Source organism: Tursiops truncatus, chromosome 18, assembly GCF_011762595.2.
Source record: "Tursiops truncatus isolate mTurTru1 chromosome 18, mTurTru1.mat.Y, whole genome shotgun sequence".
Lineage (NCBI taxonomy): Eukaryota > Metazoa > Chordata > Mammalia > Artiodactyla > Delphinidae > Tursiops > Tursiops truncatus.
Window position 1 is genome coordinate 8,872,815 of NC_047051.1, and position 19,229 is coordinate 8,892,043.

The window sequence follows — 19,229 nt, forward strand, 5'->3', positions numbered from 1 at the left end:
AGAGCCGTTCTGCAATGACCTCTCATCTCAGAGTGTATTCCAAGGACAACAACTCTTGAATTTATCAGCTACCTTAAGAATATGGGTTCTAACCTGATAGTGACTTCTCACTCTTCTTGCCCAAGACTTGGACAGGCCAGCCCAACTTAAAGTAGGCAGGGTTAAGTAAGGGTGTGGTGAGGAGTCCATACAAATTGAAGTGGACTCGTGCTTATTACAGACAAACAAGCCCTTTTTTAATCAAGAAAAAAAAAAAGCTTGACTAAATAACATACTTGGTGATCTTACATCTCTTCGGGGATCCCCATTCTCTGCAAGATAAAGTCTTAGTTCATTAACACTGTGTTTTCAGAGTCTCCTGGGCCCTTCTCTAGAGTAGAGCTTTCTAACTAGTGTGCTTGGCAACGCCTCGAACAGGTGACAGATTAAGACTACTGAATGGAGCCTGTGGCAGGTGGAGTTCCCGAGCCCCAGGACCAGAAGCCTTGGGAAGAGTAGCCTGGTCCATTTACTCCAGCAAATTCTACAGATTCTGTTTTCTGTGTGTGTCATAATGTGGACAAGATTGAAAAGTGCTGGTGTCTGGAGTTATCTCCCATTACACTATACACCAAATTTTATGCTCCTCCAACAATGAAAAGCCTGCTTTCCCACCCACATCCAAATTTGTATTTCCATCCCAGACCTCTCCCATGAACTCTGAACACACCTCTCCCATGAACTCTGAACACACTACATATTCTACATCTCCATTCAGATATCCAGAATGCACCTTTAACTTAACATGTCCAAAACTAAACACCTGTTTTCCCTTCTAAATGTGCTCCTCCTACATTATATCTTAGTAAACTGTAACTCCATCATCTTTCTCTCTCATACTCATTATTTGATCTATTCAGCAAATCCTGCCAGCTCTAGCTTCAACAATTCTCACTACCTCTACCTTTATCCCCTGGTTGAGGTCACAATCACCTCTCACTTGGATTATTCCAAGAGTCATCTAATTAGTCCCTGCTTCCATTCTTGTCCTCTAAAGTGATTCTCAAGACAGCAGTCAGAACTGACTGTGCATCTTAAAACCCAAGTCAGATCATGTCATCCCTTGCTCAAAACTCTCCAACAGCTTCCCATCTCAAGCAGAGTAAAGGTCTATATTCCTTCAATAATTTACAAGGCCCATATTATCTGGTTCCTTCTTTCTCTTTGACTCTCTCTTCTCTCTGCCCTTTGCTCACTTAGCTCCAGGCAAATGGACATCCTACTATTCCTTAACCACACCAAGCACAGGATCCTTGGTCTGGAATGCTCCATCCTCACTTCTCTTTGCTAATTCACTCTCTCACTTTCTTCAAGTCTCTGCTCAAATGTTAACCTTATCAGTTAGGCCTTTATTGATCACTTCAAGTAAAGTGGTAGCCATTCCACTAAGCCCCACCCTCCCTGCCCCATTTATGCTGCTTAAATTTGTCCATAGCACTTATCATCTGACTGACTAGATACCTGTTTATTGATTTAGTCTGCTTCCCTACCCTGATGCCAGGAGGGCAGAGGTTTTTTGTTTTACACACTGATCTATCTCTATCACCTAAAACAATGCCTGGCACATAGTAAGCACTCATGAAACACTGCTGAATGAATATATACATGCATGAATAAATCCATTACTGTTTCCTTCCTCTGGGACTTTGACCATTCAGTTACTACTGCCTACAGGCCTTTTCCCCATACTATTTCTCCCCTACTAAATCCCACTTTTCCCTGAACCTCGTCCTCCACATTTCACTTACTGACTACCAATCTAGTAAATGAACTGTGGAAAAGTAACGCCACTGCTACACATTCATGCAGAAAACAGTTTACTGCCCCTTCTCACTACTGGTTCACATTTCTCAACCACATTCCTCCAATCAGAAAACACCATTCCATTCCTAGTAACTACAGCTTACACCTGCTATTTTCTCACTGCACTGAGTACTTCTATTATGTATCTGTGTAGATTGTCCCAAGAGTCAAGATACATCTGATGTCCTTAGGAAGAACATAAATCATTCTGATATACACTAGGCAAGACAATTCAGAGAGAAAGCCCTATTTATTTTCCATGCTTTCCATTTTCTCATGACTGCCAAATGCTAGAAGACTTCTTCATCAATACTATCAAGCCTCAATTCCAATTTATACCCATCAGGTACTTCACACTATTCTTGGCCTCCAAGAACTCCAGTCCTCTACTTTATACTTTGGCCAAGTACTGACAACCTAAGATAAAGAGCCATAGTAAATTGTGGGAATTTTCCCAAGCCTACTCTCTCCCCTCCCAATCCCGACCTCCCGCCTCCACCTCTACACCTTTCAAGAACAATCAAGATAAAACTTTTGTTCAAGGTATGAAAGGCAAACAGGAAGCTTTTAGTACAATATTGTACCTTAAAATCGGTCCATCCCCCACCAAGAAATGATACAGTGTAACAACCAGTAAAGCAAGCCTCTAGTATTTCCATACCACTCATGGCAATGGCCTAGTAACATCCCTGTATGTACCCAACCTTATTTACTCAGTTCCATTTCAGATCCTGGCCCCTGACTCTTTTTGTCTCCCAGTTTACTATGTTTTTCTTTTATATTTGTGGACTGAATATATTGTGTCCTCAGCAGAATCTCTGGTGTTTTCTGAGACTTTTAGTTAAGACCTACTATGGCTCTTTTTAACCGCCCTGGGCAAGATGCTCACCTGAATTTCTGTCCTGGAGACCTACTATGTGCTCTGTGCCTTCAGCAGGTCTAATGCAGCTCCTGTAAGGGGAGAATTCATATGACCAAACACCATTTCTTGAACCTTCCACATTACTTCCACACCACAGCAGTTTATCAACACCTTACTTAGAAAGTCTCAACAGCCAACTATTTAACCAATTAAAACCTGATTAGCTGCTTTTTCTTCTTATTTCCTTTCTCCATTGACTGCTAGCTATACTGCCTCCAGAGAACCTCATTCTTCTATAGTTGTTTTTAAATATAATAATTTCTTCTACGTCACTGTAAGAGTAAAAAATAATCTAAGAAGTGATTCAAGAAGAATGTTATGTTATTAAAAAATCAGAATACTATCACTTAAAATAATAAACAGGGCTTCCCTGGTGGCGCAGTGGTTATGAATCCGCCTGTCAATGCAGGGTACATGGGTTCGGGCCCTGGTCCGGGAAGATCCCACATGCCCCAGAGCAAATAAGCCCGTGCACCACAACTACTGAGCCTGCGTTCTAGAGCCCGCGAGCCACAACTACTGAAGCCCGTGCACCTAGAGCCTGTGCTCTGCAACGAGAAGCCACCGCAATGAGGAGCCCGCGCACTGCAAAGAACAGTAGCCCCTGCTCGCCGCAACTAGAGAAAGCCTGCGCGCAGCAACGAAGACCCAATACAGCCAAAATTAAATAAAAATAAATTTATTAAAATAAAATAATAAACAGATGAGACACTAGTAATTATACTTTAAAATATTACAAACTACTTCTCTGACCCTCCACCATACGCCTTCTTCCCCTTTTTCTACTGAATCTTGTTGATAACTCTGTTACTTCCCTAACTACTATAAAAATAGAAAGCTGACATCCACTTAAACTGATGTTCCCATCTTGAATGACTCATTTCATAGAAGCCTAGGGTGCAATTAACTAACAGTGTCACATAACTACAGGTAAGCTGATATCATATTGTCACGTGAACATTACATAGAAGTCATGATGAAAAACAAGAGGAAAAATGTTTTTGTGAAAACCAAGAGTGGTGGGGAAAGGCTCCTTACTTTTATTACACCTGACATTAAAACAAAAAAAAAAGTTTTTTCTTTTAAAGAAATGGGTTCGTGTGGTCTGCTCTGTGAAACTAATCATACCAAATTTGTCAGTAAAAATGAGAATATCAAATTGACCTGATCATACCAACAGCCCATACCACTCAGGTGAAAAAACAGTGCCAGTATTCATAACAAAAAAGCACATGCATTATCACAAATTGTTTTGAGGTATTACACAGCTTAATTCCTGACTGCTTATGCTAATAAGGAATATGAGTATCTTTGATAAATTTAATAACCAAAAAATCAAGCTTTATCCTTCTAGATCTCTCCTAGCATTTCTAACTAGTATAAAAATCAACCAGTTGGTGTTTCCTTCTCTGCCCATCCCTAGTGTATAAAGAGGTGAAATCATCAAAAGGCAGACAAAATAACAGAATTTCAAGGCCAGCACATGAGTTACTTCAGCTGAAATTCTAACCTACTCAGCTCACTTAATCCATCCAATAACCCTGTTATAGATTGAGAAGGTATTCTCATTTAATTACAGGGAAAAGTTTCAGAAAATTAAGTGACTTGCCCAAGTTGCAAGAACTACAACTTTTCTTCAAATTCTGGAATTTAAAATTCTGTGCTCTAGGGACTTCCCTGGTGGCGCAGTGGATAAGACTCTGCACTCCAATGCAGGGGGCCCGGGTTTGATCCCTGGTCAGGGAACTAGATCCCACATGCATGCCGTAACTAAGAGTTCGTGTGCCACAACTAAGGAGCCCACCTTCTGGAACCAAGACCTGGCGCAACCCAAAAATAATAATAATAAAAATAAAATAACACTCTGTGCTCTACTAAAAGTGGTTTCTGCTCTTCATGACAATCTGAGGTACCTCAAAGGTATAGTCTGAAACATGGAACTCGGTTGCGCTGTGAACAACTCACAGTGTCAGGCGACCCACTATACATTTCTTAATGAAACACATTCCATTTTCAGAAAGCTTTGAATTAAATTAAAAATTAAGAACCACTGATCCAGTCAAATGCCCTCATTTTACACATAAAGGAACTGCAGAAGAGAGAAGGAAATGGCTCACAAGTCCCTCTCAACTAGCTAGTATAATAGCTGCGTATTAGTTTCCTAGGGCTGTGACAAAGTACAGACGGGGTGGCTTAAACAAGTTTATTTTCTCACAATTCTAGAAGTCTGAGGTCAAGGTGTCTGCAGCGTTGGTTTCTTCTAAGGCATCTCTCCTTGGCTGGTAGATGGTCTTCTTCCGCCAGTGTCTTCATAGGTCTTCCCTTTGTGTATGTCTGTGTCCTAATCTTCTCTTCTTATAAGGACACCAGTCATATTGGATTAGAGCCCATCCATATGATCTTAATTACCTCGTTAAAGGTGTCATCAAATACAGTTACATTCTGAGGTACTGAGGGTTAGGACCTCAACATACAAATTTTGAGGAGACATAATTCAGCCCATTAACACTCCACTCTCCTGCGCCCCCCAATTAATGTCCTTCTTACATGCAAAATACATTCACCCCATTCCAACAGCCTGCAAAGTCTTAACCCATTCTAGCATCAAGTCCAAAAATCTTATCTAAATACCATTTAAACCAGGTATGGGTGAACTTGAGATATGATTCATCCTGAGGCAAAATTCCTCTCCAGCTGTGAACCTGTGACTCTAGACAACTTACCTGCTTTCAAAATATAATGGTGGGATAGCATTCCCATTCCAAAAGGGAAAAATCAGAAAGAAGGGATGATGGGTCCCAAGCAAGTTTACAATAAGGCAAATTCCATTATATTTTAAGGCTGAAGAATAATCTTTAATAATAAATAATAATCTTTGGCTCCATGCTGTGTTCTCTGGGTCCACTGGGCTAGAGGCCCTGCCTTCCAGGCTGACCAAGGTGGTAGCCTCACTCCCTCAGGCTTGGGGCTCTGATCCCATGGTGGCAATGGCAACCCTGCCAACCTCTGAATTGCCTTCAGGGTCATTCTAGTCTTTTCTTGCAGGACAACATATGCTTACGGGAGATCACCACAGATAGCTCTAGTGACTTGTCTTGTAGAATCTCAGAAGTCTGACAGCCTTCCTTCATCATCCTGTCCTGTCTCTTTCAGTCCAAGCTGGCAGTGTTTCTGCTGCCATATCCCCATCTCTGGTCTCGCTGAGTTAGTTTAATGAATCCATAAGTCACATGCCCATACGCCCTTTAGCAAATGGTTGTCTAGCAACTGCCTTGATGTTGTCTCCAGAACATACTTTCTAATTTTTTGCAACATGCATAGGCTGAGAACTGCCAAATCTTCAAGTTTCTGGTTCCATTTTGCTTAACGATTCTTTCTTCAATTATCTCTGTCCTCTTGCATTTTACTATAAGAGCAAGGAGAAACCAGGCCATGCCTTTAACACTTTGCCTAGAAATCTCAGTTAAATATCCAAATTTATCACTTACCAGTTCTATTTTCCACAAACCTCTGAAACACAATTTAACCAAGTTTTTTGCCACTTTATAACATGACTGCCTTTCCTCCAGTTTCCAATAACATGCTCATTTCCATCTGAGACCTTACCAGAAGCACCCTTTTCATATTTCTACCAAACTCTGTTCATGATCATATAGCTCTATCTCTAAAGTGACAGAAGCCTTATTGACCGCCCCAGAACCCTCACCAGAATCACCTTTAACGTCCATATTTCTACCTACAATCGCTGAAGGCAACCTTGGCTTTTTTCTAACATGAAGCTCAAATCTCTTCCAGCCTCTACCATACCCAGTTCTAAAGCCACTTTTTCATTTTTAGGTTATTTGTTAGAGTAGCATCCCACTTCCCAGTACCAAAATCTGTGTTTGCCAAAGCTACAAAGTATCACATTCTGGGTGGCTTAAACAACAGAAATTAACTTTCTCACAATTCTGGAGGTTAGAAGTCCAAGATCAAGATGTCAGCAGGGTAGGTTTCTTCAAAAGCCTCTCTCTCTGGCTTGTAGATGGCTGTCTTCATCCAGTGTTGTCACAAGGTCTTCCCTTTTTGTGTGTGTCCTAATCACCTCTTCTTGTAAGGACACCATCATATTGGGTTAGGGTTCAATCACATGACCTCATTTTACCTTAATTACCTCTTTAAAGGTCCTATATCCTAACAATAGTCACATCATAAATACTGGGGGTTAGGATTTCAACACATGAAATTTTGAGGGAACACAATTCAGCCCAGAATAAGCTGAGACTACCCATATTCACTTGTTGTATGAATACTGAATACTGCTTTTTCATTGTGCTGATGACCATACAATGGTAACAACCTCTGACACATGGTGCTTAAAAATGAAGGGAGGGGAAATAATCATACACTCATACAAATTAATAAAGAAAAAGTACATGAGAGCATATAATATATATTTTGGACCTCACCAAGCCTGCTATGTCCAAAAATTTGGGTTTCCTTGAAGAGCTCAAATCTGAAGGATGAGTATGGAAGGGGTGTGTGCACACAGAACTTTCCAGGAAGAAGGAACAAACAGCACATTCAAGGAACTGAGAGGTGGCCAGTAAGGCTGGAAAACAGAAAGTAGGAAGAGTAACAAAACATGAGGTTGGATAGGAAAGCAGGGGCCACATCAACCACATTATGGTTTTTGGTCTTTATTCTAACAGCAATGGGAAGCACCTGAAAGGTTTTATGCATGATCATATTTTCCTTTTACAAAGATCACTTTGGAAAGGAGGGGGCACTGAGGGTTTCTAATTTGCTGGTAATGTTCTACTTCTTGAGCAGGATTCTGGTTACATGGATATGTTCACTTCATGAATATTTGTTGAGCTATATACACTTATAATTTAAGCACTCTTTAATATGTACATTATACTTCAGTCTTGTTAGATTGTGGAGAAAAAGGGCTAGAACAGAGCAAGTACTGATGTGGGGACCCCAGTCTCAGGAAGAGATGATAATTCAAACTAGAAAGATGGCAGTCAAAAATGGAGAGATTCAAGAGGTAATTAAGTGGCAAAATTCAAAGACCCCAGTTGATGGACAATATGAAGGGGGAAAGGAGGGATCAAAGAAGACTCTCAAGTATCTGGTGTGCAAAAATAGATAGATGGTAGATCCATTTGCTATGCAAAAAAAATCCTGGAGTTCCATAGACAAGTGAGAAGATCACAGGTTCAACTTTTCAGGCTTAAAAGTAGAAAAGTCAGGTAGGCAGTTAAGTATATAGGCTGGAGAGCAGAGGACAGGTTTAAGAAGAAAACACCTTTGGGGAGTAATACTATTAATAGAAGCAATGGGTATAAAATCATTCAGTCCATATTTTTTAGCTCCTACAGTATTACAGGCACTGCTTTAGGTTCTGTGGATAGAGCTAAGAACAAAATAAACAAGTTCTCATGGAACTTATATTCTACTTCAAAAGACTCCCAACAAATCAGTATTAAAAAAGATAACTTCAACTACTAATAGCTACTATGATGAAAACAAAACAGGACAATGTAACAGAGTGACAGGGGTGGGGTTGCTTTATTTTAGATTGGAATAGTCAGGGAAGGTTCTCTATGGCGGTGACATGTGAGGTGAAACCTGAATGTTGAGAACTATGCTAGGCATAGGAAGAACAGAAAAAATACAGAGCAAAAAAAACAGCTAGCACTTAAAGCAAGAATAAGCTTAGCATATCTGAAGAACAGACAAAAAGACCAGTATAGATGAAATGTAGTAAATGAAGAGGAGAGGGGTACAAGACAGGGTCAGGGAAGAAGCCAAGGGCCAGATCATGTATAGTTTAATTAAGCAGGGAGGGATGTAATTTTTTTTTAAATAAATTTATTTATTTTTTGGCTGCGTTGGGTCTTTGTTGCTGTGCGCGGGCTTTCTCTAGTTGCGGCGAGCGGGGTCTGCTCTTAGTTGCAGTGCATGGGCTTCTCATTGCAGTGGCTTCTCTTGTTGCAGAGCATGGGCTCTAGGCGCACGGGCTTCAGTAGTTGTGGCACGTAGGCTCAGCAGTTGTGGCTCGCGGGCTCTAAAGCGCAGGCTCAGTAGTTGTGGCGCACGGGCTTAGCTGCTCCGCAGCATGTGGGATCTTCCCGGACCAGGGCTCGAACCCGTGACTCCTGCATTGGCAGGCGGATTCTTAACCACTGCACCACCAGGGAAGTCCCTGGGAGGGATTTAATTTATGGTAAAAAAAATTTTTTTTAATTATAGTTTTCTCTAGTTATTCTGTGGATAAAATTATAGGGTGGCAAAGATAAAAGTGGGGAGACTACTAAGTCCAAGTGAGAAATGATGAAATCTCATGGGGAAAGTTAAGAGTAAGAATAAAAGTGTTAAAGCAAAAAATAAGAAAATAAGCTCTAAATGACTCTAAGAGAAATAGAAAATCAAAAGTCTCAAGGTTGCTCTACTTACCTGTATTCTAGTATTTAATTTTTTGATCATAAACAACAATTCTAAGGACTACTAGTGAGGTTCAAAAACCTCAAACAAGTCTCTGATGGTGTTAGCTACAACAAGTTAAATGGATAAGCCTTCCTCTCTGCCTGGACACTCTCTCTCCTAGCAAGTATCAAACACAACTAATTCACACTCTATATTTCCATGTTTCCTAAATTACAAACTGCCCTATAAAGTTGCTCTATTTAGATGAATGGGTCCTTAATTTCAAGAGGTTGTTGACTATTCTCAGGAGAAGACTAGGACTAATATTCAACAAATATTTATGGACTCATTAAAGGACAAAGCTCCAAACACAAGACAAGGAAGACCATGCTTTCATGGCCCTTAAGGGTACAAGATAATCTTTCTTAATGTAATACCTGGGCTCTACTAGTCTTTACACAGCAAAGGGAAGATGGGGAGGGAGAAATATCACTTTTGAGACCACTAGTCTTCTAGCTTTAACAATTTCTTTCCTATCATTCCCCAGAATTAAAAAAAAATTTTTTTCTCACTACTTTTAAATTAATTCAAAATGTCTAGCCCAGGCCTCCTAACACATTTCCTGTAAATACTTCAATTTACTTATATTCAAAATGAAATATTTAACCACATCTTTGCCAGTGTTACATCATACACTATTCCAATAATCTCAATCCCATGACGTACTGCTTTCCAGTTTTGTGAACCAAAATCTATCTTAATCTACTTATGAAATCAATGTTATTTCTTCCCCATTCTAACAAAAATTCCACCTCTGATTTCACATTTAGAAACAATAATGAAAAAAGCCACAAACTAGGAATTTTAATTTCTCAAGGAATTAAGAAAAACCAAACAAGATCCAGCCCTTCTATTTTTTAAGTTAACTAAAACAAAATAAGGCAAATAGTCAACAGTAAGAATTCTTCATTCTGTACTTAAATGTTTTCCTTGCAGAATCGAATTAATTCAATATTTTATTTATACAGCAAACTTAAGTAACTGGCTCCTTTACTGTTCTTTAATTTTAGAAAATTAATTTAAACAACATAAAAGAGAAAGGATGCTAATTATTACAAAAGGAAAAAATCCTTAATTCTTCAGAAAATCAGAAAACTGATGTAATTTCCATAACAGCTACTGCTAGCACACTTAAGTAATAAGTGGACATTAAAAGAAAAATACACTAAGACCACTTACAAATAGTGTTGATCTGTTTAGGAAATACTGCCTCAAAATTAATCATCAAAACAAACAGCTTATATAATTTAACTATCCATTCACTGAATACTACACATTTCAAGTGCTAATTAAAATCAGGAGATATTAAAAGGTAAACATTAAAGCACAACAGCATATGTGAAACTTCAATTGAAAAGATGTTGCTGAAATATGATTATCAATTATCAATGTATATTTTATAGAAAACGTTTATACAGTAAATGACATCCTAGCTTTCAATCTTGACTTCAATTAAACATTCTAAATAAATAGCCACTTACAGATTTCTTCACTCAGCTTCACTAGTAAGTCAACATACCTCTAACCCTATAAATTCAAAGGTACCATAAAGATGCACTCAACTCTCCACTGGAATTTCTTTCCTACCTTGAAAAAAAAACCACCCTAAATTAATAATAACTTAACCAAAGATAAAATGTGGTTTAAAAGATAAAATGGGATATGGTGAGGAATATGTCTGAACTATATTTGAATCCCAGTTAACACTGCTCCTTAGAGATATTATGTTCATAGGATAAATTGCTTAAACTGTGTTAGTTTTTGTTTCCTCTTTATAAAAAAGTTGAGACTGTACAGTCGTTATAAAAAAATTAGAAACTGTAATAAATCACATTTAGAATAGGGCCTGGCATTGACAGGCATTAACTAAATGGCAGCTACTTAAATAAGTATTATTAAATTAAGGCTTGTTGCTGTTAAATTCCTATTCCTCATTGTAGCAGCACTGGAGAAATGAAGAATCACTTGTAAAAGCTGAACTCAAATTAGCCATCAGCTTTCCTTCAAAAGCATTCAGTTCTTTAAGAATGGCAGATTAGAGAATCATGACATAACAGTGGATTCCGTAACAGTGAATTTCCAACTACTATTTATCAACTAGTCTATCAGCATGAGGCTTGAGTATTGTAAAAGAATTTTTCCTCAAATACATACATCCAAGTACTACGCTATGTTTATGGGATTCCTAACCAATGAGTAACACTGATAGACTAAAAATCTATATAAATCTTTCCAAGTATTTTCATATCAAAATTCTACCTATACCACAGGGTCAGGAAACTGCAAAGCTGTGACCTATAAGTTTAACATGATTAAATAAGGTTCATAAGGAAACATGAGTTCAGTGGAACACAGGAGGGAAATAAGTTATCACCATTTTTGACAGTAACTTACCATCCCATCATCTTCATTAAAAATGTTATGAAGTTAACATGAGGATAGCTGAACAGAAAATGCACATAAGAAAAAGAAAACATGTACAGGAAAAGACTGATAGAAACAAGAAAGCAACATGATTTCTAATACTATTAAGAAAGAATAAAAAAGAAAGAAGAATAAAAGAAGAGAAAGAACCCACAAACCTCCCCCAAATCAAATTTTCTTTCATTTTGATATACTAAAAAAACTGAAGAGTCCAGAATTACAACTGAAGAGACACTAACAAAGCTGTGCGATTATTGTAATTACTAGTTGTAGGGTACAACTTTAATTTTACATGTCCTATCTGAGAATACAGTTGAAACTGCAAAAAAAAAAAAAAAATCCAAATAAAGTGTATTTTAATGGACTGTACTGAACTTGAACACAATTTTAACTATGAATGAACAGATTATTCTTACTTTTTTCCCCTTAGTTACCAATAAAGTTGAGAGGCAAAAAGCGCAATAGGTCATCTCAAAATCTCTCAATCTTCCCATTAATTTACAAACAGTTCAATTTAAAAAACAATATGGGAATATTAACAACTAGACAACACTCCCCGATGACGTCTTCAGTCATTCACCTGCTTGTTAATGTGACTTTGTCTAGTTCTAAGATTAGGGGTCACAGTATGGCTTAACAAAATTTGTTAGGAGGAAAGGAAAGAAAAAGATTATTTCTAATTTAAATGACTAAAATAAACTTCTATTAAAGATACCAAAAAGTCAAAACTCTCCAAACACAGTCCTAGCTTCAAAAATAACTATTTACTCTTGAGGCTCTCTTTTCAGAGTTTTTTTTGCTACTCTTTCCCCTTGTTCCTGTGCATAATTTGACAGCAACAATGTATTAAGAATTTCCATAGGAGATACATTCAAAATTGAGTTTACAAACATGTATATTCTATGACAAAAATTATGCCATTCAGTGCAGTCTACATAAAGATATTGAATGTAAAGTATAACCATTCTATTACAAGTTTTCTGATTTTAGCTGCAAAAATCATAATTATAAACTTTTCAAGGTTTGCTCTGAAATTTACAAACCATGAAAAATTGAATATTTTTTAGACTTGAGACCTTGGCAATTTGAATCAACTGAATTATTTAAATGCTGCTTAGCAAAGTAAAAAAAAAAGGAATAAAAAAGACACACAAGACAATCACCAAATTACTCCTCTTTCAGAATCTATTTCAATGAACTTAATACTACTTCCTGCAATCCTAAGGATATTTTAAGGAGAAAATCTGGCATACATACAGGGAAACCAATTGTTTTAATAATACCTTAATTCAAAAACTAAAATAAAAATTGGTATGCCAATCTTATTTAAATTGTAAAGAAAGACAACCATCACCAAAGAATATACCCAATAATCCCTCTCCTTTCACAAAAATTACAGCAAACAATTGTAATGAGAAAAAATTATTTATAAATTGTAATCTACAAAATTAAACTCTATAAACAGCTAACTGGATCTGCTGTTCTGCTGCCACCAAATGTTTATTCTGAATGCTCATTGTAACAAAACTAAGTAATACTTTGTTATGATTCCAGACTAAGCGGCATTACTCTATTTATATGGGTTGCAGACAAACACACACAAAAACACTCCAGCCCTAATAACTGAATTCTCAGTTATTGCATTCATGTTACGATACTATGTAAAACTTCAATAAAGGCTAGTAAACCTATCTGGTCAAGGTACTGGGTTGGCCAAAAAGTTCGTTCAGGTTTTTCTGTAAGCTATCCCAGAAAAACCTGAACGAACTTTTTGGCCAACCCAATACTAACATAATACATGAACAAATGCATTTCTTCAGAGAACACCACCAATTTTCTTTATAAATACTTAGAAAACCAGGCTCAGAAAACCAGACATTTCTACAATAACAAAAACTCAATTATGGTCAAAATAAATATTTTATATCCTTTGAAATCATGAACTCTTTCAAAACTTACCAATATATAAAACTGGAAAATTTCATAACCTATATTAATTAGGCAAGAGATAAGCAAACTTCAAATAGTTAAATCCACCCTATCATACCACCAACAAAATACAACCCAATCTTTTGTAAACAATTTTACTTTAAAACTGACATTAAAATATTAAAAAGCTAACATTTTTTTTTCAGAAAGGTGAATACTGAAAGATTATCAATGTAAAAAGCAGTATCAAAAGTTCAACTTAATTACCACACAAATATTTTTATTAGCAGTATTATGACATATAGAAAACTATAAATTTACTTATCAAAAAGAAGTGATTTTTCACTTCTCCTATGAAAAAACAAGGCTATGAAAAAACAAGTTATGAAAGCCTATGAAAAAACAAGTTAATCTTTCTGAACCAAACTAGAAGCTATCAATATATTCTGTTTAACTAAAATGTTCACCTTAGTTGAATATGATGAGTAATGCCCATTTTATTCTTTGTGATGGAGACCAACTCAGAATGGCAGGTAGCAGCTGGGGGAACTATTCCATTAAGAATATACCTAAATTTAAAAAAAGAATATATCTGAATAGAAGAAAAAATTTTGATGAAAAATCCTGACTTGGTAAATTTCATATTTTTCAGATTTTTAACATCAAGCAATGACTTATAATAGTGATTCTGGTATCTTTTATTGCATATTCATTCCTCTATTCTGTTATTGTTCAAAAAATACAATAAAATTAGCCACAATACTTGGGGGAACTTTTAATTTATTTTGTCTTAAAAAAAACATTAGGGACTTCCCTGGTGATCCACTGGTTAAGACTCCATGCTTCCAAGGCAGGGGGCACGGGTTCAATCCCTGATCAGGGAACTGAGATCCCACATGCCACACAGTGCGGCAAAAAAAGAAAAAAAAAAAGTCTTCCAGAATGTTAATTTCCCTGCCTCAATAAACATTTATAATTTTTAAAAATAATCAGCAATGATTAACAATCTCTGCATGATTATTTACTATTCAGAAGTACTAGGGGATAAGTTGAATCTGTAATAAAATCTGGAAATTTATTTTAGACTTACTATCATGAACATGTTTCCTCATAATCTGTATCTTCCGAAGGCAATTCTCTACATCCTCGAAATAAACTGGCTACTGTTCAAATACTACAGATTTACAGTACTATTATTTCTGAGTAAAGTTTTATAAGGACAAAGGGAAAGGGACACACAGTATATACCTACCTGTCACAAAATTAAATCCTTTACTATTTCAAAATGTCAATTTACATAATAAAATGCTGGGAAAAGCAAGCCCAAATACTAAGAAGTACTACTCTGAAACAAAAAAATATATGAAAATAGTGAATAATGGAAATGTGTGTATGTATTGATATAAATAAATATATATACATTGACACACAAACATGAGTTAGCATATTCCTACTACATCATATTTAGTTAGGATGAACAAATATATACAAACATACATATGTGTTACACAAAATAAAGCATGGTAATACCCATTTAAATGTAAACAGCACTGTTAGTACAAATAAATAGAAATCATATTCTTATCTCACTAAAGGTAATGCAATAAAGACCTTGCTGTGTACTAATATTTAGCTTTGAGTCTTACAACTTAATATCACTTAATAATTTAATATTAGTTAAAAAGTAATATAAAGATGTGAGAGAACATTTACAGCTGAAAAAACACCAAAGGTTTTAAAACAACATTGGAAGAAAGATTATGGGATTCACCACTTTGCTCTACACCTGTAACTAACACATCATTGTTAATCAACTATACTCTGACATAAAATAAAAATTAAAGAAAAAAAAAGAAAGATTATGGGATTAGGAATGGGCTGGTTTAGGAGAAAGAAAACTTAAAGGACAAACTACTATCATGTAAAACATAAAAATTTTTAAAAGTAGTTGTAATTAGCTCCATTTTTTCCTAAAAATGGATAAATCAAAGCAAAGTTAGGATGAACTGCAAGATCTCTGAAATGAATCCCATCTCAATTTAAAAATTTTAAGTGATAGAACACAATCCAACAAAAACTATCCAGTGAGATACAGTTGTCTCTACAGAAAAACTAAAACCTGGAGAAGTAAAATATCCTATGGGACACATCTTCCTACAACTAATGCTAAGGAACTGTCTAGAATATTTTTTATATTAGAATTACACTGTGTTAATTTAAATAGAGAAGAGTGATATACTATCAAAACAGCCTGAAGAGCTTTTGCAAACTATATAGTGATTGCCCTGTTTATGCATTCCAGAATCAGGGGTTTGGGGAGATAGGAGATGGCTTAAGAAGAAGGGTGATGAAAACGTATATTACGGAGAAAACACCCCAGGTGACTGATACACTTACTGTGTGGTATTTGATAGAGAATTTTGTTTTAAAGAAGGGATATGCTAGTTATAGCTTAGAAATACTTTTTCACACAGATGAATTTGCAGAAACATAATTTTACCTGTATAATGAATAGAGGAATCAACTAAGGTGCCTATAACTAGTATTTCTTATATATTTAAGATAGTCAAGGAAAAATACTAAAGTTTTATGAAAAGTTGAATTTCGGTATGAACTATAAAACTGTCTGACATTATCTACAAAAGATAAAATTAGTTTAAAATTCAATTATAGAAAAACATTCTGGTTCCTACCCACTCTACTCAGGTATCTTCATAATAAACAAAGGTATTACAACAAAAGATTATAAAAACATTTAAAATACAATTTTATATAATTTTTATTTACACTTTAGAATTTAAACAACTTGCTGGGAACATCTTTTGTGAGGCAAAGTAGCCTTTTTTTAAATTTGAAACTACTTAAACTTCAAGACAGGCTCTCTAATTTTTTTTTCAAGGGCACGCAACAAATGCGTTAGCTGAAAATAACCAACTTAATGATTATTTGTAACACAGACTTCATTATGTGAGCCTAGAGAGCCTCCCCACCTCTGTCTCCCCTGTGAAGGAGGTCTTTGTGTGCTTTTGTGTGGCGGTTCCACTGAATTCATTACAATAGAGATGGACATTTGATATTCATAACGATCCAACATCTGAGCAATCTTCTTTCGAGAAACACCATGTTTATTCCTCCTACCAAAAAAGAAAAGGATTTTAATTCTTTTTTCTTTTAGAATGTACAGGCTTAGAGATTAAACTGTTTTAGAGTAATAGAGTACAGATTTCAAATTACATTTTGCAAATAAATACCAGAAGATACACCTCACATTAAAAAAAAAGGCTCTCTCAGGTTTAAACAATATCTTAAAAAAGCTTAAAGATACCATAAATCACAGCAAAATGTTAACTAATTACACCTTCTTCACACAGAACTAACTACTGATTCACAGAACCACTGAGTTAATCTTCCCCTCTTTTTAAACAAGAGTAAAAAATTATGAGATACTGTTTTGAAAATTATAGAAGAATTGAGTGGGCTTCCAGGACTGACAAAAATAAATATAAAATATATATCACTTTTAAAAGTTATTTTAGCACACTTGCGTTATTAAAAAAAAATTATTATTGATACCAAACTATATTATTACAGATACAATTTGTACATATCTCACAAACGTAATGTTGAGTGAAAGAAACTAGATATAATGAATATATACTGTAATTCTATTTATATAAAGTTTGAGAAAAAATTAAACCATGATGCTAAAGCAAAGGATATTTTTAAAAAAAAAAAGCTTTAAGGAAAAGCAAGTAAGTAATTACCAGGGAATTACGAAATTGTTACTGGGAAAAGGAACTCATAAAACTTCTAAAGTGGGTAATGCTCTCATGACACGGGTAATGGTTAAATGAATATCTGTTTTATAAGAAATTTGTTAAGCTACATATTTATATTTTATGTACTTTTCTGTGAGTTTAATTATGATAACAAAAAGTGGTTTAAAAATTATTCTTGACCCTCAAAGAAATTTTTACAATGTATTCTATACTTGTAGTTTTCCGTAACTTGACTTGGACATGGCAAAACACACAGAACATATTTTATATTTAATGTTATAGTTCTAGATTTACTAAAACTAACTCATTTTTCCAGAAAAAAGACATAAAAGAAATGTTTAGATTTCAAAACTACTGATGTTTAGGTTAAAGATGAGAAGAGAAAGCAAGAGAGAGAAAAAATAGAAGATTGAAAAATAAAAAAGAGAGAGAAAAAGAGAGATCTGAGGTCAAGGTTGAAATTGGCCAAGCTATAGAAACCCACAAGAAGTCAAAATTGATGATTCAACCAATTCTTTACCAAAAAAATCTGTCAAACTATACTAGATATCAGTTAAACTTACTTTATTTTGTAAAGTTAATTTATATTAAGAATTGTAATACATTTCAACAGTCTCAAATGTAAATAAAGCCTAACTGTATAACAATTTCAATAATCCATTTATTCAGCATAACCCAAATATCTTTAGTTTTTAAACTCTCTTCTACCTGAGGTGCAATATACACAGAGGCAGGCAAACAATACCAGATATTAATAATATTTATCAGTTTAACTCTTCATAAATTTGATTTGGCATGCAAGTCAGAAAGGGAAAGAAAGGTAACCAAAGGAATAAAAATTCAAAGGTACAAAAGGAATGAAAGGCAAGGGGGAAGAATTAAATTAGTTGAACACCATACACAGAATAACAGTTTTAAGCTAGAAGAGGGCAAACTGAGGTGGGAAGAAAAAATGGTTTTACAAAGAGAGGTGATGGTCATACAACTCTGTGAATACACTGAAAACCACTGAATTGTACACTTTTAATGGGTAAATTGTAAGGTATGTGAACTACATCTTAAAGTTGTTTCCAAAAGGGGGTTGTGTCCGAGTGAAAATGAAGAAAGAAAAACGAGTCATAGTCAGGAAAACTAGGGGAAAGGGATGAAGGTAAAGACAAATGGAAGAGCAGGGTTGAATGTAATACAAGTCCACCATCTCTCACCACAAATCCTGAAATCTAAAATGCTCTGAAAATTCAGTTTTCTGTTGACTCATGTAGCAGCAAAGTCTAACCACACCTGTACTCATTTGGCAGCATGATCTACTCAGAATTAACATTAAACAATGTAGAATCTTTCCTTTCTACTTAGACTGACCATTCGTGATCTGCTGCAGAAATATTAAGATGTCTGATTATATACCATACTGCCCCAAACTCTGCTAGGAGTGTTACAATTAGGTATATGCACTATATACTTCCTTTCTAAAATTTAAAAAAAAAAAAAAAAATCTGAATTCCAAAACACATTGATTCCCAGAATCTTGGGTATGGGATAATGGATCAGTAGCAGTAAAGATGGGAAAAGGGGAGAGATAAAAGCACCAGGTGAAAGGGTGATGGGATCTAAAATGGGAAGGAGATGAAGTTGGAAAGGCAATGCAGAGAAGTGGCCTAGCTAAAAAGCAGAGGGAAAAGTCCTAACTTTTCTCTCAGTTTTCCGGATCTCCATTAGCATTCAACAAATTGGGAAACAATGCGGAAATTCACGTAAGAAAAATAACAAACACACTTAACAAGAAATATTTAATGAAATTTAACAGTGCAAAGATCCTCAAACACCTTGCATTTAAGTCAATGTTCCTCTTAACAGAAAGT

The 19,229-nt window shown here is 35.6% G+C and overlaps 1 protein-coding gene across 12 annotated transcripts in view; it reads right to left on the bottom strand.

Moving 5' to 3' along the window:
• N4BP2L2 (NEDD4 binding protein 2 like 2) overlaps window positions 1-19,229 on the bottom strand; it is a 60,826-nt gene that overhangs the window by 28,097 nt on the left and 13,500 nt on the right. For 4 of the 12 annotated variants that reach the window (XR_002176675.3, XR_012327575.1, XM_073795025.1 and 1 more), the window contains exons 6-7: window positions 16,582-16,725; window positions 14,059-14,160 (exon numbers count right to left, since the gene is read on the bottom strand). Coding sequence is in view for 9 of the 12 variants with exons in the window: in XM_073795025.1 (XP_073651126.1) it covers window positions 14,059-14,160; window positions 16,582-16,725 (246 nt within the window). In the remaining 3 variants the exon portion in view is untranslated. Of the gene's footprint in view, window positions 1-2,731; window positions 2,794-3,427; window positions 8,958-14,058; window positions 14,161-16,581; window positions 16,726-19,229 lie in introns of those variants that run through there. The other 8 variants (XR_012327576.1, XM_033843578.2, XM_019936767.3 and 5 more) reach the window with 6 other exon arrangements.